At 41.7% G+C, this 23,541-nt stretch overlaps 1 protein-coding gene across 3 annotated transcripts; it reads right to left on the bottom strand.

Annotated features, from left to right (window-relative positions):
• Positions 1-7,966: 7,966 nt before the first annotated feature.
• On the bottom strand, positions 7,967-21,539 carry lmo4 (LIM domain only 4). Of its 3 annotated transcripts, none has more exons than XM_064338188.1 (5): positions 21,077-21,539; positions 18,327-18,573; positions 12,407-12,503; positions 11,621-11,776; positions 7,967-8,875 (listed from the first exon to the last, which is right to left on the bottom strand). In XM_064338188.1, the coding sequence occupies exons 2-5, from the start codon at positions 18,560-18,562 to the stop codon at positions 8,867-8,869; spliced, it is 498 nt and encodes a 165-aa protein (XP_064194258.1). In that variant the 5' UTR covers positions 18,563-18,573; positions 21,077-21,539; the 3' UTR covers positions 7,967-8,866. The 3 variants fall into 3 exon arrangements, with proteins under 3 accessions (XP_064194258.1, XP_064194256.1, XP_064194257.1); XM_064338186.1 differs by having other exon boundaries at positions 18,327-18,687; XM_064338187.1 differs by lacking the exon at positions 21,077-21,539 and adding an exon at positions 20,226-20,405 and having other exon boundaries at positions 18,327-18,687.
• Positions 21,540-23,541: the final 2,002 nt, after the last annotated feature.

The raw sequence follows: 23,541 nt of genomic DNA on the forward strand, positions 1-23,541 counted from the left end.
GGAGACCGAAAACGGCACGATAGTAGCTATAGCTACTCCACAAGGCGGTACAATAAAGGATATCAATATACAAAAATGCGTTTTTACTAAACACGAACTGTGATTACTTTACCGAAACCAGCCCCAAGCTCTCTCGTCCTAACGCCTGAGCAAAACCTCAAGGGATACTAACACGCACTAATTACAACAACTGAGGTCATTGGGGCATTACGGGCATTACTTTGACTGGTGTGGGCTGCCAGGCCTTCCCCCCAGGTCCTAACTACCTATAGCAACAGAAACCTAACTAAAAAACTAACCTAGTCTTCAGTGTATTCACCGGGCTCGAGGCGGCTTTTAAACGCAAAACCCTTGAACGCTAATGGAAGACCAATATGGATAGTCCCCCACAGCGAACCGGAGCGTACCCCCACCCAGAATTAACACCAAAAATAAAAAAGACAAAATAAAGTGACAAGCCCGAAGGACATGCCCGACGACTACACCTACCCGAGGGAAACTCAGCAGATCACTAACACACAGTCAACTCTACCGCCGCACTCCACAAACGCGAAAAACTTCCAAACTAACAAAACTGTGCCCCAGCGAGAGAAGCTAGAGAATACCTACCGGATCAGCAGATCCCGGACGAGCCCCCAATTATGTTACGGTTGCTCTCCACACCCGCAAACATAAGCGATGCCGACACCAAGGTTTCCCAATAATAACCAATACTTATTATTAGACACCATACGTAAGGACAAAATAACTATACAACATAAGGTGAAAATCCCGACACGGCCTTGGTCCAACGGCGAGGAGATAATCAAGCCCCCTCCCGACTCCAGGCTTCCTTTTATGGGCACCACCACAGGTGCTTCCAATTATCTGAAACAAAAAAAACACAGGCCTCCAAACGGCCAGCGCCCCCACCTGACGCGGAGGTATACAAACTGTAGTATACATAAGCCGCGTTTCCACCAAAAAAATTACCCGGAACTTTCAGTCCCAGGAACTACTTTACCAGGAACTAAAAGGTTCCTTCAGCCAATGGTTGTCTGCGTTTCCACCGGGGTCTAAAGTACCGCGAAGATTAGGCAAATTAGCCCACTGACGTTGTCGTCGGTCCATCTGTCATATGATTTCTTCTGTAATCCCATACTACCACCGAAGTAGCCTACATTATTTTCTAATAACCGGGACAGCCCGGAGGGGTTTATTCCACTTATATACAACGGGTTACCAACAATGACTATATATGGTTACTTTTGTATTTATTGATTTTCATATATCCTCTCAAACACATTCATTAACAGCAGAAAACATGCACACGTTGTAAACAATTTGCTGCTTTATTATTTTCTCGTCGTCAATTCCATATAGGCTAATCGCAAAATGACAAGAATAGAACGAAAACTCGGACTTGCGTGAAAATGTAAATTAGTAGTGGTACAGCCACCGTTTGCTTTCCTTCGAAGTTACTGCTAGCCGAGCAGCGAAGTGTGCCCTCCAGATGCGAACCATGCACCATAAATGAGTCCATAGTCTTCCTGGTCTTTTCGTGGAATTGAAAAATGGCAGTAAAATTGAGTAAAATTACGGCAGTCTGAAAAAGCTAAAGGGAAGATTACTAGAATTAACCTGTTATTTTACCCGGATAAAAAGTGCGGAAGGTGATTTCCAGTTTGCTTGTACTGTATCACCAATGTTAATTATGCAGAACTACCGCATACCTCACATAACTGTATCAAACGTTTTGAGTCAATTACAACGGGCTAACAAAGAAAATCCGGAAGAAAATATTCAGCAACCGAATTAATCCGTTTGAATGTTTTGGTAGCCTACGTAATATGCTGTCCCAGCACGAATGCTTAGCATTTTATAAAACGAATACTAAAGCAAGAAAAGAACAGAAGAGCACACGTTATAATTCCAAGACGTTGACAGGCTATAACCAAAAGTAGGCTACTGCGCCGCATAACATACAAGTTTGATTTGAAGTTATTATGAAAATAAATTGGTTTGCCGCTGCATATTTTCAAACATGGCGGGTAATGGCGGAAAATAAATACAACGCAAATGCTACGAGTACTCGACCAATCAGAAATGTTCAGCGCTGCAAGCTCCACCCAAAAGGTTCCTGTACTTTCGGAAAGTACTACCCCCCGAGCAGGAACGTTTTGGGGGGTAAAACAAAGCCCCCAGAACTAAATTTAGACCCTAGTTCCTGCGGTGGAAACGCACTGAGTTCCTCAAAAGGTTCCTAGTTCCGGGGTATAGTTCCTGCGGTGGAAACGCGGCTTTAGAAAGCTTTGCAAGTGAAGAACTCCATCACCTGCCTTCAATCCAAAAGCAACATAAATCTCTTATGTGCAAAAACAATGTTTTGTAAAATTTTCAAATTGAATAACTATCCAAGTAAAGTTTGAAGAACAGGATCGAGTCACTTGATTGCAAGGAATTATCTTTGATGTTCATATTGTTATGTCATTGCCTATATGCAAGAATGCTCTCCAGTCTGTAGAACCTGTTCTACTTCTGATTGTTGTGGTTAGATGACGGAGCCAGAGTCAGTTTGTGGGTGGTGGATGCTATTTGGCAATGATTCATTTGGTACATTTGCATGATTTTGCATCTGATAGCCCCAGGTTCTTAGGAACCAAGAAAAACCTCAGCAATTCTACATTTCTATCCATTTTAAATGTGCATTCCTTTTCTCCTTGTGTAACATGTGTAATGTATTGATGTAACCAGGAAGGTTGTGTGTTTTGTGTTGTATATGTATTTCATTGGTGCAAATCATTTTCAATCAAGCCAACACTGTACAGCCATCTAGAAAACTAAATAACAAGCGTGTTTGCATATAAATGACCAAAAATGTATTTGTTTTATGTACATCATCACTATTAATTATGTTTGTACATTTCTAATACATTCATTCCAATTCGATTACATTTTCCCCCTCTTAATGTACACACTGTCTTTTCTTTTGAGCTTCTGTTTACTAGTATTACGTGTGAATGTGTGCCAAGTATTTCCTGTTTAAGGGAGTTACCAAAACATATTTCAGTAGTGCCAGAGATGCTGGTTGGGTATATTTGCTGCACGAACTTGACAGAACTCCAGGGCACCACATCCACCCGTAACCTGGCACACCTCCGTCAAAACTCTTGGACCCCTAGCATTGATTTGTTACCTTCTTAACATTATAAAGTGAAGAGAAAAATAATACTCATTTCCTATAGTGTTGGGTGAGTCGGGTACATACGGTAAGATATGACTCCATTGCTTGAGTTTTTCCTTTCTTTTTTACTTTTGCTTTTCCCAGGCTTTTTATCCACTAGCATTTTCATTCCATGTTCTTGGATTCTCAACAGGGTTTGCCGTGTGTCCCACAGAGCTTTCAGCACTTAGAAACACACACTAGCCCAGCACTTAACAGAATGTACTGGCTGGCCTTGGCTCCGCACAGCTTGCTAAATGCATTATCATTGTTGGCACAGTCTTCACTAAAATGGTTACAAAGGACGGGAGCACAAAAATCCTTTTCATGAGTCTAACAAGAGACAGAGGTAGTCCGTCCCTTGATGAACATGGAGTGTTTACAGTTTGCACGATCAATGGGGTCTTTTGTGGTCAATACAAAGTAGGAGTAGAGGAACGATGGCTGCTCGGAAATAGACCACTGGAGCAATTGCAGAAAGGGGCAGAATTTCCAAAGCAAAGTGTGAAGAGGTGAAGAGAGAACATTGATTTGATTACGTTTTAAATGGTTGACCTTTGAAGGCCTTCTATGTCAAATACCTCTTACTGTACAGTTTCATGGCAGTTGTACCTTGTTCCTGTCTATTGATTTTAAGATGGCAAATGTAATAAATAAACTCTTGAGTTGGTCTTTTTTTATTTATTTTTTTATTTTAAAAGGCATACTATGCAGGATTTTTAACATAAAAATATAAAATAACGATGCTAAGGCATATCTATGATGAACTCACAATCTCTGTCTTTCACCAAATTTGTGTGCCTTTGCCTCGATTTGTTGTTCTAAAATGTGTTTGGGACGTTTCTGGGTGTGGTGCTCTTGTCTGTGTGGGGAGGGGTGGGTGTGGCCTACAGAGTCTGTGGTTCGGGATCAGATTTCTATGGAGTGTTCGTTGCTGTAGCTAGCTAGCCTCTCTAATGGCGTAGATACAGCAAGTCTAAATTTAGGTGACAGATTTTGCCCTGATAGCAGGAATGAGCTGTGCGAGCAAGTTGGAGGCACACCAGAGATCATTTGGTTGGGGTCCAAGGTAGACTGAGCCAGGCCTGCATTCATGTTCAGTATTCACATTGGATTTTTAATGAATGAATTAAAAACAAATTATCTTTGTTTTACAGGAATAAGAATACTCTGTATTGTACCAAATTATAGCTTTTTGTGACTTTTGATGTGGTTAACCGACATTGAATAATTTCTTCTCAGTTTCGCAATGAAAAAGTTCTCACTTTGTCATGAAATAAATGGTGGTACAAGTTAAAAAGGTGAGCAATGGGTTGGTTCTCTATGCCGTTTTCCATTTGCAGTTCACAGGACACACCCAAAAATACACCTTTAACTAAAAACAGGAGAGCTATAGACCCGGTGCATTAGTGTTCTCAGTGCATAATGGACCCAAATGTATTACCTTACACTTCAGGGAAAACAAGACTGCCCTTAATTGCCTGCCTAATATTTGCATGTCTCTTACAATGTCACCGAATACCCTGCTAAGTAGCTGGGCTCCATGGCGAAGGCATCATTTTAAGTTGTTAGCAGACGTCTCAGAAGAGTATTGGACAAGAACCCTTAGTAATCAGATTTCCCTGCATTTCGTATGCATGTAACGTTCTAAAACTGGGTGTTATTCCTACAGCCAAACTGCTGTAGAAATGCTATATACTAGCAAGTTATGAATACCAATGGTATGCAATCAGGCCTCTGAATTCCAACCAAAACTTTTCTCTCAACATTTTGTGCTTAATATATTGTGAGAATGTGAATATTTTCACATTTTCACCATTTGAAACTATGCCTTTTGAACTGACTCTGCTGACACAGTGACATCAGAGAAGTATGTTTGAAATGGAAATGGGTACCAGTTTGAAAGTTCCATGGTTCTGTACCTTATGGTACAGTATGGCTTATTTTTTTTTTTAATGTGAAAAATTGGCAACCACTTTATATGTTGCTAAAACACATATGATTTATATAATAATCAAACACATTACAGTAGTGTGGTGCTTGGTCTCGCTAAGTAGGCGGCCCATCAGAACTTATCCATGTCCTCATTACAGTTTCTTAAAATGGCTCGTGTGTGTAAAGTGCTTTCCCTACGGCAGACGTGCAACATTACAGTACGTATGATCTATTATTGTGCATACATCCGATCCATTAGTCTTGTTTCCATTTAACACTTCAAAGGAAGGACTGTAGCTCTTGCATGCAGACTGCAGTCACTTGCTCGGTGTCTATAATCTTATAAGTTTAAAACTAAAGGAGTGCCCCCTGAGCTTGCTGCTAAATTAGTTAAGATTAACAGATGGCATTACAATAGCTAATTAGGATCATATTCACAAGGAAAAAAGTTGCAAATTGCCTTGCCAAATAGGTCTGAAGAAGGCAGGCAGTAGCTGCCAATGCACTGAAAGCGAACGTTGAACAGCTGAATGCAAGTGCCTACACGTTTTTGAGCAGTTAAAAAAAAATTAAGGTTGAAAATCTGCCGAGAATTTTGTTGACACCAGATGTCGATACCTTTTGGTTGTAATTATCACACTATTTATGACCATTAGAGAGGTTAGGGTGGTCTAAATGTTAAGCTAAAAGTACAGTAATTTCAATGCTGTCAGTGTATACAGCTTCTATTTGTGGTTGTAAACAGACTAGCTGACATTTTGTACTATACCTTATAATACAAATATAGTATACTTATCCTGCACAGTGATGGAGAATCTCCCAAATGCATTCATTTGTACAGTACATCATTATTGTAATCATTAATGTTACTAGATCTTTGGGCAGTGCCTCAGTTATCTATCAGTATGGACGTAAGCTGTCATTTCCTCTTATACCAACTGTTTGTTCATTATGTGCGAAAGTACAACATTTGTAGCAAGCTAATGAGTGACCAATAAATGCAGGTTTGACTCTGAACCTTGATTTCGAATCATTAGCCAACTGTGTTGTTGAAAAAGCAGTTTCTTTCTTGGACGAACACGAGACCTGGTAAATCATTAATGCACAGTATGGATTCCAGTCTTCTCAAATAGGTTTCCAATTCAATAGCAAACAGTGAACCTGTGGCTTGGGGCAGAGTGTGTTCCTTTTCATTTGAAACAGGGAAATGTCCTGTTTTTCGCCCATATATGTATTAGACAGGTTCATTTATAGGGCACAGGAGATATTTCACCAAAAACTTTAGGATTACTTTTCAATGCTCCTGCTGTACAGCATGCCCTGTACCTTTAACTGTCATGTGAGACATATTTTTGGTAATTTCGCTAGTACAGATTTTCCAAATTATTCGGGATGTCCCAGGAAGGTGTTAAGCTAGATGCACTAACACACATAATAATATCCTTTGCACAGCAGATGTTTCATGTCTCCAAACAGACACTCTCCCTGAGTTCCATCCTCCCAGGTGTATTGTAAACGGCGGATGTAAATCAGGGAGGAGAATGGAGAACATCTCTAAACCAGGCTTTCTCACTGCACAAGGTCCCCTCCTCATTCTCAACCTGACTCTTCTCTCATCACTGATTTCACATGATTATGTTTGTACATGGAAACTTCATATCCATTGGCAAATTACAAATATAAAGATCATTTATTTCACATAAGTGATGCTTTTGGGGAAATTGAGAATTGTTTCTGGAGAAATTGTGTAATTGATTCTTTCACCTTTGAAATAGGTTGTATTTTCTGTATTATCATTTTTGAAAGTATATTAGGGCTTGATCTAAATCCGTGGACTTGTGGTAAACATTTATAAATGGCATACTACTTCTGTAAAAATGACATTTGTACTACTTATGGCATAACAATGTACTCGCACAATTTTACTTGTGATTTGAAAACATAGGTACAGCAACACTACAGCTTTAGCCATACGTGTATATATTCTCAAAGGTAATACAAAGACAACACGGAATAAAATGAATAAAAAGACAACAACAAAAAAAAAAACACAAGTAGCCTTTTTAAAATCACCTTTGTCTGCACTGGATTCTAATGCCAATTTGTTTTGCAAATAGCTCATCCACTTGCCCCAAATAGTCACGTCTCTCCTTCTTCCTGCAGTAATTAAACCTTCAAAAGGCATTTCCTCCATTAGAACACAATATTAGACAGATGAATAGCATTTGTTGGGGGAAAAAAATGCCTCTTTATGTTTACCAAGTTTCAATTACGTATCCATTATTAGCATTAATCACTGGGCATGAAGGTTCATCATCATTCACACATCTGCTCTACCCCTGAAAGCTTAACGGATGCTTTCAGAAATGGACTGAATACTGGCGATGTTTTAGCGTTGATAAAAGGTAGCATCAGTAATGAAGCGTTTCCTGAGTAGAAATGCTTAGACACCAGACCGCCTTTGAAGTTATGATTACAGTGTACTTAAGACAGTTTCCTCTCTTATCCACAAACAGGAAATGGAGTACTTTCATGCAAAGGCTGAGCGTTTAGAAATTTAATCAAGGATAGCCACAGAAAAAAAAATAAAGGAGACAGTATTAAATTCAAAAAGACAACACATCTTGGTTGACATATGCACATGCTGTACACGTACTGCGGCATACAAACGTTCTGGATCGAGACGTGTTGAGGGGGAAAAAAAGCATAACGCACTTTCACAGGAAATCTGAAAGGCTGAAACTAAAGCAGAAGTTGAATTTCATTATAAGTATCAATGGCACTAGAAAAAATGTAGACCATCTGTGCATTAAAAGGAAACAAGAAGGGTTGATTTTCTCTTTTGAAATTTTATTAATTAAATACACAATAATTGAGCAAATGTCTCTGAAAATATCACAAATAGATTTATTTTTCATTCAGCATTTATAGGTTGGTGAAAATCTCTACATTATCGGCCGAAAGCGACAGATCTTTTCATTTTGTTTATTAGCCCAGGATCAGGCTGGGAGTTTTTGGGGGTGTTTGTGTGTGTTGGGGTGGATTAGGGGTGGGGGGTGGGGGTGGGACAGGCTTGGATCACTGGAAGGAAGTCAGGGGTGCAGGGTGCCTGGACAGGAGTGTAGCCACATTGGGACAAAAACCACTTTACATGCATACATACATGGTATTTTTACAGGTACACAAAGTATTTATGATTCAATTTCCACAAATTCCCCAGGTTCTGAAATCAAACAAATTCCCTTTACAGCACTAAAAATATAGAAAAAGGAAATATCAGGATGTAAAGAAAAGATGTGCGTGTGTGTGTGGGGGAGGGGCTGGGAGCTTGAGAAGGGGGGGGGGGGGAAATCTGCAGGTCAGCGCCCCCCATTAAGAGTTAATGGCGGTATGATGCAGATTGAAAAGCTGCACTTAATTAGCGTCATTTGTCATTTTTCATTCTCTCTTTCCCAGGTTAGGCTCCCTCTTTCTTTCTTTCTCTCCACTTCTCCTTTTTTTCCCTCTCCTGTTTGCCGAACGGTCGTCCATTAGTCCAGGTTCACAGAGTCCTCAATCTCCCGCCTCCATCACGCCGGCGCGGGGCGTCCGTCCGTACAGGAGCTCCAGCAAAAGGGAATTTTGGGTATTGGGGGAGGGGGGGGAGGGGGGTGGGATTTTGGCAGGAGTGCAGAGACTTGCGGGGGGACGATGGGAGAGGGCAGAAGCGAAGGCACGCATCCTGTCCCTCTAACACACCTGCAAAAGACAGACAAGAGCATCCAGAAGACATTATTCCAACAAGCACTCCCTTCCAACTCCCCATACTCATTTCAGCTTTTCCTTCATTTGGAAGAAAGGCTAAATCTCTGTGTCATGCTTCTGATATAATTGGAAATTTACATGGTCTGACATGCAAAGACAAACAAACAAAAATAGTTTGCCCTAATCGAAGACAAGCCAAATGTTACATCACAACCAGCCTGAACTCTCCAAAGTTACTGCACCTCCATTTTTTTTTGGTTTTAATGAAGCCAGGATGATGACATCATCCATTGCCAGCTACATTCAAGCCTCGCTTTATCTATTGATCAGCAGGGTTGTGGAAGCCATCTGGTGTCTATCTCCTTTGTATGGTCTTTGGTGTACATTTATAAAGACAGCATTTTTTCAGCAATTTCAAAAACACTGTGACACAAACCCCCTTGGGGTGTTTCATTTCTGTGAAGTAGAGAGACAGCACAGAACAAAGACTATTTCCTTTGTTTCAGAACTGTTTTTTTCCCCCTCTAACATTTCTCACCAACTTGTTTTCCCCTCGTTTGCCTTGTTTTTTTAGTTTCCAGGGGAAGTTAGCTTTCCCAATTTCATCAAATGAGTTAAGAAGGCATGGGTCTACTAGTGATTGCGATTCCAATTTTCAGGCTAATTAAAGTGACTGAGGCAGAGGGGCCCAATTCCCTCGGGTTGGGGTTCAATGAGAGAAAGGTAATTTGTCTGTCCCGAACAAAGGGCAGGCCCACTTAATGACATGTCCTGCGACACACACACACACACAAGCAACACCAATTATGTCACTGCAAAACTGCACATAGTACAAACGCCATCGAATAGGGAAGCGTATGCATGCGTATGGGACAGCTCCATTTCCCCCCATTGTTACTTTGGTATCTGATCTTATGAATTATAAGGTGCCACTCAGAAAGGCAAGTGGAATTGCCGGAATGAGTGAAAGGGCAAATTGATAACTGCCATCCAATCTAATGAAGGAGAAAGGCCAACACCTATTCACCATTTAAACAATGGAGCCTAATGCAGTGAGCTTAGGAGCGTTATTATTGTCTGAACTCCGAGGAACATCCACGAGCCATAAAAACATGCCATTTCAGCACAGGAAGGTGGCCGTTTGTTTTTGAAAGCGTTCTTCTCCATAATTAAAGCGCTGCACCCAATATTCCAATTGCATTTTAGCATCAATAATTCAGCTGTTTTCACTACAATAGATGTTGGCGCATAAATAAGCAATGAGACCTCATATTTACCACACCGACCGTAGTTGGAGAGAAGCAAAGGCTTAAACAGACATTTCAAATTAAGATGGATAATGCATAGGCTTTCAATTTAAATGCTGCGCACTCTTAGCCCCAACACTGGAAACTGTCTGAGGTCGAGCAAAGCTTCTAACGCTAGGAGAGGCTTAATGGAGTTCTCCTCCTCAAGGCCTTGTAGTCTGCTCAAGAAATGCGCCACGGGGCACATTTAGTCACCATTAGACTGCACAGACGTCTTCTGTTCCTCCCCATCTCCAGCATTCTTTCATGGCAGCTTGCCTCCATAATCAACAAAGAAAAACATACCCGGCCCTCCATTTTGCGAGTGGACCGAATTACGCTTTTAATTTGCCCCTTTCAATCCGTCCCTTAGCTAAAGAGCGTCGAAAGACCAGATCAATAAATGCTATCTCCGTCTGCTTCTTGGGGAAAAAAAAGAAAAGGGAAAGGGAAAAAAAAAGACATACACCCGGCTAAAAACTTCCAGCTCTCTCAATTCCTTCTTTGTTTATTTTAGATAGGCCAGGTGCCACGAACTCCAGTCTAGCACAGCTGGAGGTGTTCCTGAGCTAAACACCATTACGTATGGTCACAGTCCCAGATGCCGCCGATATTAATAAAGTTCCCATTGTGAGTCCATAAAAATGGCTGAGTGATTGCGCACACATTTTGTTGCTCTGCAAAAAGTCAGCCCCCGTGTCAGGTCGCCTCGCTTAATGATGAAAAAGTCAAGAGCGCAATCAAGACTGATGGAAAAATCCATCACCCATCCGAAATTAAAATTCATCTTTGGTCAATAAGATTTAATATCCCCACAGGAAAGAGTAAATGAATCAATGCCATCAATACATAATCAGCGTGAAATATGATGCAAATAAGTGGGGGATGGTGAGCATTTATTTCCGAACCCATCCAGACTTGCCTTAGCAGTGTTCTCATTTTCGGCGGTTGACAGTAATTGTAACAAATTAGCTTCTGCCGATATCAAATCACGCTTGTCCTCCTGTCAGGGGCCAAAATATGCTGTAACTTTCCTGGAACATGTCGAAGCTCTTACGGATGAACACACTTTCAAACTGCGGAATTCAGACTTGACAAGTTAAGTTCTTTTCCATTATGCTGATTTCACACTGCATTCACAACTCTTTAAGAGCAACAGACACTTCCCCCAATATGTGTTTCACAGTTGAGAATATCCTTTCAAAGGAAAAATTCAGGTGAAAAAATTTAACAGCCAATTTTGAATCCAACAGAAATACTGTGCAGTTTTTAAGGAAAATTAAAGTACAGAGAGGACTTGGCAGACTTGGAATCTTCCAACTGCTAATGATGAGCAGGGGGAGCAACAGAGTACACTTCCCTTCTGAAAATGCATGAGCTCCCATTTATTCTAGACATACCTCCCTCCCCTCTCCCCCGTTTGTACATGGAAGAGAACGCTTACGAGCCTTACCTTCTGGTCTGGCATTAGCGGGTTCGTCTGGAGAGAATTCAAATGGCCGTTGATGAGGGCCGTGGGTCTGTCGTGTTCGCAGAACAGGCTGCCGTTGATGTAGTGGAACCGGTCGCCGGGGACCAGGCGGTTCCGGCAGGTGGAACACGTGAAACACTGAGGGGCGGGAGAGCGGACACGGGTCACGGCCGCCCTCGTTATCACCCCGCCCAGGGTCCTTCGCCCGGGCGCGGACGCACAACCCTCGCTACAAACAAGCGGGCCGAACTCCGGCCTGCTGGTGTTTGCCGAGGGTCGATCGCGACACACCCCGGCTGTGCGGCTACGCGATAGCTGTGTTTGTAAAGGGGTAGCCTAGCTTTACACCCACACTAGCTTTATTCACATCACAGACTGCAACTGAATGTAAACATTCACCCGCTCTCAAAACAAATGACGATACTGGCATGATGGCGCTTTTTACTCTGGTGCAAGCTCTTACCAAAACTCAATTTATAATGTGTTCTTAAAAAAGACAGCTATCTGGACACGTACTCCATATTTATTCTTACTTTTGGATTCTTATGCTATAAACCTTGTTTAAGCTCCTGAAGCCAGAATTTAAGTGCAGTTGATACTGGTACATAGAACATAGACTTGGCATGTCTTCATATGTTCGTTTCAGTCCAATCGTATTCCAAATTTTAAACACTACGGCAATTGTCAGCTCTTACTTTTAAAAGTTTCAGTGGAACAGGGCACAGACATGCAAAGATGACCTCAGTTTTGCGTTATTTTTGTATTTACCTTGAGATGGTACACATTGCCCTGTGCCCGCATGACCAGTTCACTGGCTGGGATGGACTGCCCACACGCACTGCACGCTCCACTGTTGCCAAATAACCTAGAATTGAAAGCAGGAGAACAGTCACATATGACCGTGATGGATGCTCTGGACATTGTTAACATATGACAAGCTGAGCTAACGCATTTAAAATAACTCTTCCACTCTGATATAATGAGAAGGTTTGTGTTTATTCATCTTGACACAACAAGAACTGTGATTTGATCTATGTAGACTCGAAGCTTCTCTGTATGGGCTCTCTTTAAAAAAAATAGCTTCAATCCGTCATCTAGAACAACAATGTAAATCGTGTTTAGTTATAGGGATAACTGAGGGAATGATTCAGTTACATATTCACTGACATATATTTCACACACGTATTGATATGCTTTTCTGACATCTGTGTGCATGTGTACACACACAGCCTTCTGACATTTCAATGACGAGCGCTTACAAATAGCCTTTTCTCAAATCGGTTCAATCTTACGCCTATGGAAATTGCAGTGACTCTCAGAATGAGCACAACTCTGAAATGTTTCATATTGGAAAATAAAATTATGGTAATAAGAGAAAGCAAATCAAAAAGTTGTAGCCCCAAGCTTCAGCAGTGAAATTAAGTATTGACTTTAGCGTATATTTTGCATTCTAATAATAACCCCGTAACACAAGCAATCAGAGAACGAAGGGGATTTGATTGTACATCTAAGGGAGGCGCCGTGCTTCTTGCCACGAGAAACTCCCGCAAAAAAACCTCTGACAGAGGTGTGTTTCCATTAGCGAGGCTTCGCTATCCGGGTTGATATATATAACGTGCATGGGTTAACCTTTTCAATCATGGTGTCAACACTTTAGATTTGCTCCTGCTCATCTCTTTCATCCTAACCTCTCTCTCCCTCCCTCTCTCTCTCCCTCCCTCCCTCTCTCTTCCCTCTCTCTCTCTCTCTCCCTCCCTCCCTCCCTCTCCTCTCTCTCTCTCCGTCTCTCTCTCTCCCTGTCTCCCCTCCCTCCCTTGATAATGAAATGCTTGCTCTAACTTCCCTCTATCTGCTTCTGGAGTCCACAATTTAGATTACTTCATCTTGGCCAGCAACAAACTGAATGAAATTTCGATTTGAGCAGAAAGTAATTTACTGGGATCTGGCCCCATTTGTCATCGTATCTCACTGGGTGTTTGCTCCATCACCGCAGTTTTCCTGTGCAATCAAATAAGACCACAGCATCTGACATGCTTGGGGGAGAGAGGGAGCGGGAGGAGGGGGGGGGGTAGGCAGGGGAGCCCGGGTATAGTGTTACCCTGCGCGCATTTAAACGAGGATTTTGCTTTAATGAACACATAAAAGTGCATCTGCTTTTAATATAACGCGCCACGTACGGGAGGCAAAAAAAAAAAAAAAACAAAGAAAAAAAAAAAACAATCAGCCACAGGAAAATAGCATGTGAACACGCGCGTTTCGATGGAAATGAGCGGAGCGAGCGAACCGCACACGACGCGCCAAACATCCCGCAAAGGCTGAGGCGGCCTCTTCCCTTTTTTTTACGCCATCGTTACGATTGGATGGAGGACACTTGACACCAGCCAGGCACTAATTTGCTGTCGCCGTGCTACTGAAAAACGCCCGCGAGTTGTTATTAAACGTATCGACGAGAGCGCCAGAGAGTGCGGCAAGACTGCCCCCACAATGCCTTTCAATGGGAAGCGAGAAGCAAATGTTAGCCCCACCATCGATTCAGAGAGTTCAATCAAAAGTCCATTTCCAAAGTAATTAGTTTCAGATCTGTGACACATCAACACTTGGTAGCAAAATTGGAAAAACCGGAGCAGAACAAACAGACAAGAGATGTTATTTGGGAGATACACATCAGTGGGAAAGGCTGGTTCTATAGCCTTTAGAAGTCAGTTTTATTTATTATTATTAAATATTATTATTATATTTTCAATATGTGCTCATAGGTCATTCATTTCAGTGCATATGGTTATTATGAAATGTGACATAATTTAGGTATACCTCATTTTTGATCAGTGATTCTTTAAAGGCACTACTCTTACATGTACATATCTACAGAGGTATAGCATATTTATTTGATTGGGCACTGCTCGTAACGTCACGCCTGTTTAATCTAGAAGTCTGCAGGATTCAGCCGTTCTATTAGGTCACATGCCAACCAAATTAGTTTGTGTGTTCACACTAATGTGTCCCTCTCCTGAACTCCTGTGCTGGGGAAAGATAGCCCAGGTCAGGATAATTAAGGCCAGGGGACTCTAATTGAGATGACATAATTGGTTTCGGTTTCTGTGCTTGGAATTGGTGATTCCGAGGGGTCATTTGCAGTTCAGCCATATGAATGTACAATCAATAACAAACACAATGTAGTACTTTTCAAACATTGTGATTTGTTGCATGTATAGTTTACTAAAAAAAATTATCATGAATGAATTCAATTCAATTCCAAGATGCTCTAAGTGTAAGAACACAATTTCCATGCATATGTATTTGATAGCGATGTAGAATGTGCAAAGTATATCCATGTAATATAAGCACTTGCCAACTATGGGGGGGGGGACTTCTTGCCAATACAGACATTTTCTCTTTCTTGACAGCTTTAATAGGATATGAACCTAATTCAAAATTAATGCCAGAAACGCAGCACGCCAAAGATGCAACACAAACATCAGCCAGTATGCATTAAAAGCAGAGGGAGATATTGATACTCAGGAGCTTTGCATAATGGCATGTGCTGCATTAGAGAAAGATGGTGGGGGTGGGGCACAGAGGGGGGAAAAAAATCTACCAAATTAAGCTTGCTTAATTCAGAGAAACAGATCTGGCCCCGAGTGGATTGGAGGCCTTGAATTAATTCTGTTATGACAAATCAAGATAAACGTTTCCCCTAAATTGCATGCGATTTAATTAATTTTTGAGATCCTGGTTTTTCCCAGCTAATAGTTCACATGCTCCTGAGCTGTCAAAGTGCTTGAGTGGGCAGACTTCGAAGTGATATTAAATAACCAACTATTAGATTTACCTCGCACATTCTATTGGAAAAGTGCCATTTAATTACCTAGCCTATTCAATTAAAGGGACAGCATTCACAGGATCTTGCATCCGCATGATTGCTAGCTAAATTAATTCCCTTGCAAGGTTCGTCTTACACCCTTAAAAATAAACTGGCTTACGACAGCATTACATAAATCAACACTAAATAGGCCTGACTAAGTTTAATGATAAAAAAACTGACATCTCTGACGCACGGTATTTGGATATATTAAGGCCAGCGTAAGAGATCAGATGGCACATGAGAATGCTTTGCGCTGTGACACAGGGCTAAAACAGTTACGTTCTGAGCAGCTAATGCGATACTCTAAACCAGTGGCTTTCTGTGGGATGGACAGTATCATCTTAGGACATTTTTCATTAGGGGTGATGCAGGCGATGCATTTCCTTATTGCATCCGATCAATCCGCGAGCGCTCTGCATTTGCAGATTAATAAACGTGGGTAAGCATTACTATATTATTTACACCACTGTGGCAAATTCATAATCCATTACAAAAATGAGGCTGTGCCTTTAAAGCCCGCAGGCAACTTGCCCTCATAATAATCCCCTCCTCTCTCTCTCTCTCTCTTTCTCTCTCTCTCTCTCTCTCAAAAGCCAATTTTCTTAATTAAATGTTTTGTTTGCGATGCGGCTCTCATTCATTTTGGACACGTCATTCTGAACAGATCCAAGCCGGGGACCAGATCTCATTAGATAAAACCCATCAGGACTAACAGAAAATGGAGAAGGCACTAATTAAAGCTTTTAATTGTGTAGACTCACTGTCAGCCTTTTTTTCCCTCTTCTTCTTCTTCTTCTTCTCCCTTTTTTTAAAAAAACCTCTGCTCGCATCACGCGCCCGCGACTGTTGTTTAAGCTCCGCTCCTCCGCCCGCCCCCCCTCTCATTACCGGCGGAAAGGTGCGCCCGCCGCTTTCTCCGGGTTTTTAATGAGGCTGCAGACCCATTACAGGCGGAGCGCCCCGTCGCCTGACGGGCCTCTCGCCGGGCCTCTCCAAATTTTGACTCCTTCCAGGCAGGTCGTTTCATATCCCGCGCCAGCCAGGACTGCTGACTCGGCGCAATCCCGCCAAACTCGCGAGCGCTGCTGTGTTTTTAATTGGCGCTCGTCTCGGCTAACTCGAAAAGTGCCCGCGCATACACACCGCTAGACGCGCTGAAAACGAATCTGTGATGTGCTGGTTGTTTATGAGATTAGGTTCATTTAGCCTACTATATTTAGTATAAGGCACGACTTGCTATAGTCAGTATAAGACAGCAGTTTGGCCTAAGGAAGCCATGCTATTTTGTTGTATGCCTGCTGTGCCCAGCAATCCCCGGGGGTTACTTCCATTCACTTCTAGGCTTTGTTCCAAAATGCTATGATTAATTTCAAACTCAGATTACATCAGTATGCTAATTTGCAACTGAAGTATTGGGCTTTTTCACAGAACAGCCTTAGGTGCTTTTCAATGGACATCACACCTGCCAACATGTGATGCGCCTCTGTTAAATCCCCAACTGAGGCACTCCGACTTGAGGAAACCAAACAAGGAAGAGAAATGTGACTGAAATAATGTGTTCTTAATTATTACTGCAAAACAATTTCGGGGAGCACTTTTGTGTGCTGTTTTTCCTCACTTAGTGAAATTAATTTTCTTAAAGTTGCTTTCCTTTTTTTCCCCAGTCCCACGTGCTTTTGTTTCCACTTAGCTGATTGAAATTGCACTCCAGCAGAAGATGATATCAAAATAACAAAATGCTCTCTAACTTCATCGTTTTACACTAATGAGGTCAGAAATATGTGTGGCTCTCCACATATATTAGAGGCGCTCTTATCCGCTTTCCTGTCAACACTTGCATAGGAGAATAATAAACACAAAATAAACAGAAACATTTGTTATTTCATATTTTCTACTGCGGAGTCATGATCTGTTGAAACATTTTAAAATCAGGGTATTCAACCTTCTCAAGTATCTTCTCGAGTGTTCAAGCCTTTCTTCTAATGAAACCCACAAAGCCACACTATGCGCAGTTAAAAAGGCTATTCATATCCAACCATTTTTTCCCCAAGTTTCTCAGACATCTAAGTTGTTGTTTTTTCAGGTTATATTTTGGCTTCAGAGAGAGCTTGTACTATAAAATGATGCATGGCTGGCAAAGATTAGAGGACTCTTTCATCTCGTGTCCTGACAACTTGGCCTTTAAAACATTGATCCAGGAAGGAGCCTATGCTGATGTCTTAATGGGATGATTTGAGAGTCTGGCCAATCAGTCGTTCATGAAGTGGTCAACCCATCCACATCTTACTAGTGCCTCATAAACTTTACGCCGTATCTAAAAAGGGCATCTCGTTCATTATAACAGAAGACACACAAGAAGCCTTCACAATTCTGATCTGCAGCTTTTCATTTATAATGGAAAGCACCCCTGATCTGAAAGGCCTTTGATACATCAAAATGCCCTTCCATAAAAGGAGACCATGTGTGTGCTAAAATCAGCCGGTACCTCTGAGCTACTCCACACTGAAGTGATGATGTACCCTCTGTTTTCTTTTCAATTTAACTTGAGGGGTGTTTGTAAGTGGGATACCATTAACTTCAGGTCTGTGTGTGAGTGTGTGTGTGTGTGTGTGCGCGCGTGCATGTTGTGTGTACACGAGTGTTGACGTGTGAATGACTGTACGTGTGCATGCATGTATGTATGCGCGTTTGTTTGTTTGTGTGTGTGTGTGTGTGTGTGTGCGTGCGCGTACACACCATAGTGTATGTGTGTGTGTGTGTGTGCGCATGTGTGCACGGATGCGTTTGTGAGTGTGAGACACTGTACTGCAGCACAGGCCATCTCACCTGATGTAGTCATTTCTGCAGAGGATCATGCCACTCTTGGTGTAGCAGGAAGTGCCGATCTCCCCCAGTTGCGCCTGGCAACACGAGCACTTGAGGCAGCGGCTGTGCCAGTAGCTGTCCATAGCGTAGAGGAGGAAGCGGTCGGCGATCTTGCCCCCGCACCCCGCACACCTTTTCCAGGGGAGGGTCCCAGCTCCACCCGGGGGGGGCTGGGCGCTGCCGCCGGGGTTCACCATAGTGTCAGTACCTTCACCAATCAGAGCGGACATGGGTTAGAGAAGGGTCAGGGGTCACGGGCAAGTCCGCCGGCCCCACAAGCGCCTGGATCTGGTCCCTCTCTTCTGGAGAGTGTCTGTTGAACCTACAGTGGCATTAGAGATAATAACAGGTATGTGTTCTCAAACCGGTCATAAAGCACAATCCAACATTTCAATAACCAAAAAGGCTAGCACTTCTTAATATTCATGATAATTCACAATATTCATAAGTGAGGTGACAATAACGATCAATAAGTTACCAAAAAGGTTGCAGCTTCAAATGCTAGTTAGGACACCACCCCTGTGTAGTTCAACATGTTGCTACACATGAATTCTTTCAATAAACAACTGCCTGTACAGGTGATGTGAAGTATATTTGAGCTGCCGTGTAACATTCAAAAACATTGATAACTAAATATAATAATCTAACTGTCCCACGTTATACAGAATTATGTTTGGAAAAAGTCATGAATCGTGAATCCATGCGGATACACAAAATGTTTCAAAACAGTCTGCAACGTTTCAAAACAGTCTGCATGCAGCTAGTACAACAAAGGTAAGCCATAAATGAATATGGAATGGGTGTGTTATACATGTGGACTTGAAAATGCAAGTTCCGTTTTGTCTGGAAAACAAGAGAAGTGTCTGGACGCCGAAACACAAGTCATTAATATGAAAAGGCACTAATGCCACGGGATTAGCAGTCAGAACAACACCCTGATATCTACCAGCTATTCATACAAGCCTTTGTAGCTCACATGTTGTCATGAGACCTGTTGGGCTTGTAGCACTCAGCTTTCCAAGAAGCACAGACTACATGTTTTGGGTGCAATTTGAAACCACTTATAGTCCCTATAGACCTCCATCCATCATTCATTTCAATGCTGTTCTCTTGGAATAGATCAACATGCAGGCGACGTTTCGAGATCCGAGGTATAAATGGATTCTGCAGCTTTAAGGGGGTTGTTTAACCTGTTACACAAACACATTTAGACCACTTTTCCTTCCCTAATCTGTCCTTGATCGCTCATCTAAATGCTGCGGTTGTCTCACTCTTCCTCCCGGGTGAATGCTGTTTACTGATAAGACTCTGGGTGATGGAACAATTAAAGGAGCATTGGTTTTGTCGAGAGGCCCAAATTGCCTTTAAATTGAACATCCTTCTTTCTGCAATTCTTCAATCGGGACAATGTGAATCTTTCAGGAGGAAAGGAAATGCGCGCTCGTTTTAGAGAGGGTCGGTCCAGAAAACTGGAGTGATGCTAATTGAATAGCCATAAAAGTTGAAAAGACTATAGCAAATACGGAGGTTCCATTAATCTGGTCGCTGTGTTTTGCTGACATTTTTAAATTAGAAAAGTTAATTGCCTGCAGAATTTAAACCTCGCTCCAATGGCTGTTAATAGTTCAATATGAAATGGATCCATGTTGTAAAATAATTAAAATTCGGCGGCCACAGAAAATGGAGCTTTGTCGTCACAGTCTACAATCAATACTTTGCATAATAGTTTGTTTGGAAGGAATTATTTCCGAAAACGAGTTTCTTTTACATTCAATGCCCTGTGTCCTCTTATTTCGCACCCTATTACTCAGAAAGCGTAACTAGTTCGCGGAGATGTATTGATTTATATTCGATGCACACCTTTCGATTTCACTCTTCAGCTAATGCATTTTAATTTTTAATCCTTTCAGATTTCTAGTGAGAGACTTCATGACGGGCTAAGCCAAATCTTTGCTGAAAGGTAATTAGAGGAGAAGAGGCAGGGAAAAACGTTACACTGAGCAAAGCATTCAGTAACCCCATTAGCGGGGACTCTTATACGGACAAACAAGACCTTAGTGCTGATTGAATCTACAGGAGATTAATCAAAGAGCCTGGCCCGAAATAGATAAATAGCATCGGTCCATAGTCAAGTTTCTTTTCGAGTTTGGATGGCGGAATTGGGAGAATGAAGCCATTCATTTAGCCTTCAAGTCTTATCCAATTACATAATCATGCAATTTTGAACCGAGATGGGAATCAAAGCTGCAAAGCACCACGATTAGCTACTATTTTAAAGACTCCGGCGCTTTTGGCGGAACAGATTTAAGTAAAATTAATGATATGTATTATCCAACTGAATGGATACCGTGAATCTATTAGGAAATAATTTGAACTGCACTGGTAATAATCTGACTGGCAAATGAAAAAAGACTAGTCGTCCCTTGTCCCCGACATCCCGTGACCAGACGCTCAGCCTGTCAACTGAAACGCCAGGGGTAAGATAACATCGCGTAATTTTATGCTCATATGTTTGATGGGACGTAGCCAGCTGTACTACGAACCTTCTCTACTATCTCAATAGTTTAGCGTTACATCCCATGCGGATCTCTATTTGAGAACATGCGTCTTTTCAGACACTTGATTGAGAATAAGACTACAGCCTATTCAATAACGTACCACGGCATAAAAAGTGAACACACTGCATTTGGAATTCAAGGAAAAACACCTACCTCTTTGCCTCTTTAAAATGCAGACTGAATCGTTGCGCACTACTCTTAGCTCAGTGTTAGCTAAGCGGGTTTGATTGGACGAGAGTAAAAATGAGAGTTTAAAAAAATGACACGACTTGCATTCAAATCGGAAATTGGGGAAATGAGGTACCAGTCCGTTCAGATAAAGTCCTTCGAAAGATCGTTCGCACTATAGCCAGTTGCTATTTAATTCGAGCGAACTGGGTTTTTAGACTGTATTTCCACTGGTTTCCGCGATCCTTTTATTGTTATTGTTTCAAAAGAGTCCTGGGGATGTCCTTGAAAATTTTGTTCAGCAATACGCAGGGCATCATTTCCCATGTAGAAGAGAACTGGCTATTTTTCTGCCTCTCAAAATGCGAGTAAAATGTCCTGTCGTTTCCCCCCACGAACGTGTGTTCTGCAGTGCTCTCCTGCTGGTACATGTGTTAGTGACAGAAAGAAAATCTCAAGTACATCTCTTCTGGGAGGATGACGTAAATCATTCGTGAACCAATCTCTGCGCGACCCATGCAGGCGAAATAATAAAACCGCCCAATCAGAAATACATGAAATTGATTTGGGCACACCAAGTAAAGGAGGAAAAATAGAGGTCGAAGTTGCTTGCCGTGTTGTCTACCGTATTATGTGTACTGTATAGCATGGCCTATATACATCGATACACCTGCCTTATTGGAACGTGAGTCGTTCCAATCATGTAAATTCCCAAACGTGATTGCAAAATTCATGGTACAGTTGAATATTTTTGCCTCACGAAAACGTTGCGGAGTCTTTTTTCCCTTTGTTAATTTATTTTATAAAGGTAAATTCAGGTACACATTCTGACGTTTGTAATCGTATAACTACATTGGCCTCTTTATTTGACTCACTAAATTACATGTTCCACCGTAAATCGGGCGCAGGGAACTTATTTTGACAAGAATTTAATTTCATGTTTGTTCATCATTTGTCAACAGTCATAAAGTCTCAACGATTAATACGAATCGCACCAACAACGTATCAGTAAAAAAATGCATCTGGTTTTCTCCATGCCAGAGCAATGTTGTTTTAGAGAACGTTTCACCTCGGTTCAGTATTTTATTTCCTCATGAACCTTCACAATGGCGCCATCACCTGTCAACGAGTGGGATCGCAAATCCTTCATTGGAACAGAGAAGGAAAAAACACATTAAATGTCAGTGTTATGTGTCCCTGTACTAACATTTTGGAAGCATCAACCGGAAAAGCATTATATTAGCTAAGATTTTAATTAAATTATCCCTGTATTCATGTAAATTCTTGTAAAATACGATTTTACTTTGCATTCTCGTCAAATAAAATAAAATAAAATACAATAATATACAACTTTATGTTACGAGAAACTGTATTAGTCATTTCAGTCCGAACAGTTCGTATGCTTTTGTTCTGTTTATGATAGGTAGCTAATAGCATTCAAATTGTTAGATGATTGGCTCCACTTATGGTGCATCCTCCGTGTGGGGCATTGCAGGCTGTAACTAACTCACATTGCAGGCTTTGGAAAGAACGTCTCATCCATATAGCCAAGGCAGACTTGCTTGGTAACAACCAGAGCTGGTTTTCCTTCTTATGTTACTGTTCCACAAATTTGGCAGTCCTCCTCTACCTTCCAAAAAGTCCTTCCTGTCCAACAATTTCCACCCATTGTGATCCACTGTGTGAGTCTCCAGTCCAAGTTTGCCCTGAACTTGTAGTCATAATGTGTCTCAGAGTAGGATCTAGGTTCCTTCCTTCATAGATCAGCAGCTGAAGCAGAAGAAGAGAAAGCCATCCAGAAAAGCTTGTAACTGCAAAGAAAAAATGATTTGCTCTTCCAAACATAAAACAATCATTTTTATTTTTTCACTGTTTTTCCTACGTTGACGTTCCAAGTCAGAGTATATGCCTTCAATCCCATGTCATAGCATTTATTTCCTGTTGGAAGAGGTGTCTCCCAGGATGACAGTGCTTCAATCCACAGAGAATGTGTGGTCAACGAATGGTTTGATGAGCACAACAAGAATGATTTCCATATGCCCATGGCCTTTTCAGTCACCTGGTCTATACCCAATCTAGCATTTATGGGAGATTCTGGAAGAAGATTTAAGTTAACAAGCCCTGACCTTCTCATGGAAGATGGCATGGTACATCCATCCTGCAGAATCCTTGATGCTGGTAGATTCTATGCAATGGTGGATACAAGCCCTTCTGGTGGGGCGTGGCATCACAATGCCCTATTAAGTGACTTTATATTAGTATTTCCACATTTATGTTTACACACACACAAATGCATGCACACACACAGGCACGCTCAATATATATGTATATATGGCGAAACCACGAGAAACAATGTATTTGTGCAATTCAAAAGTTAGGTGACTTTCAAAGCTTAAATCCAACAACTCCTTCCCAGATTCCCAGCACGGTATTGTTATATCTGGTCCCTG

Source organism: Anguilla rostrata, chromosome 6 (genome assembly GCF_018555375.3).
Source record: "Anguilla rostrata isolate EN2019 chromosome 6, ASM1855537v3, whole genome shotgun sequence".
Taxonomy (NCBI): domain Eukaryota; kingdom Metazoa; phylum Chordata; class Actinopteri; order Anguilliformes; family Anguillidae; genus Anguilla; species Anguilla rostrata.

What these genes read in the sequence shown, in the direction of transcription:
- lmo4 (XM_064338186.1), bottom strand. Translation starts at nt 18,595, where the DNA reads ATGTCCGCTCTGATTGGTGAAGGTACTGACACTATGGTGAACCCCGGC. An exon ending in TGCAGAAATGACTACATCAG is followed by an intron (nt 12,504 to 18,326) that starts GTGAGATGGCCT and finishes TTTCAATTCTAG; the next exon opens with GTTATTTGGCAACAGTGGAG. An exon ending in GCAATGTGTACCATCTCAAG is followed by an intron (nt 11,777 to 12,406) that starts GTAAATACAAAA and finishes CCCGCCCCTCAG; the next exon opens with TGTTTCACGTGTTCCACCTG.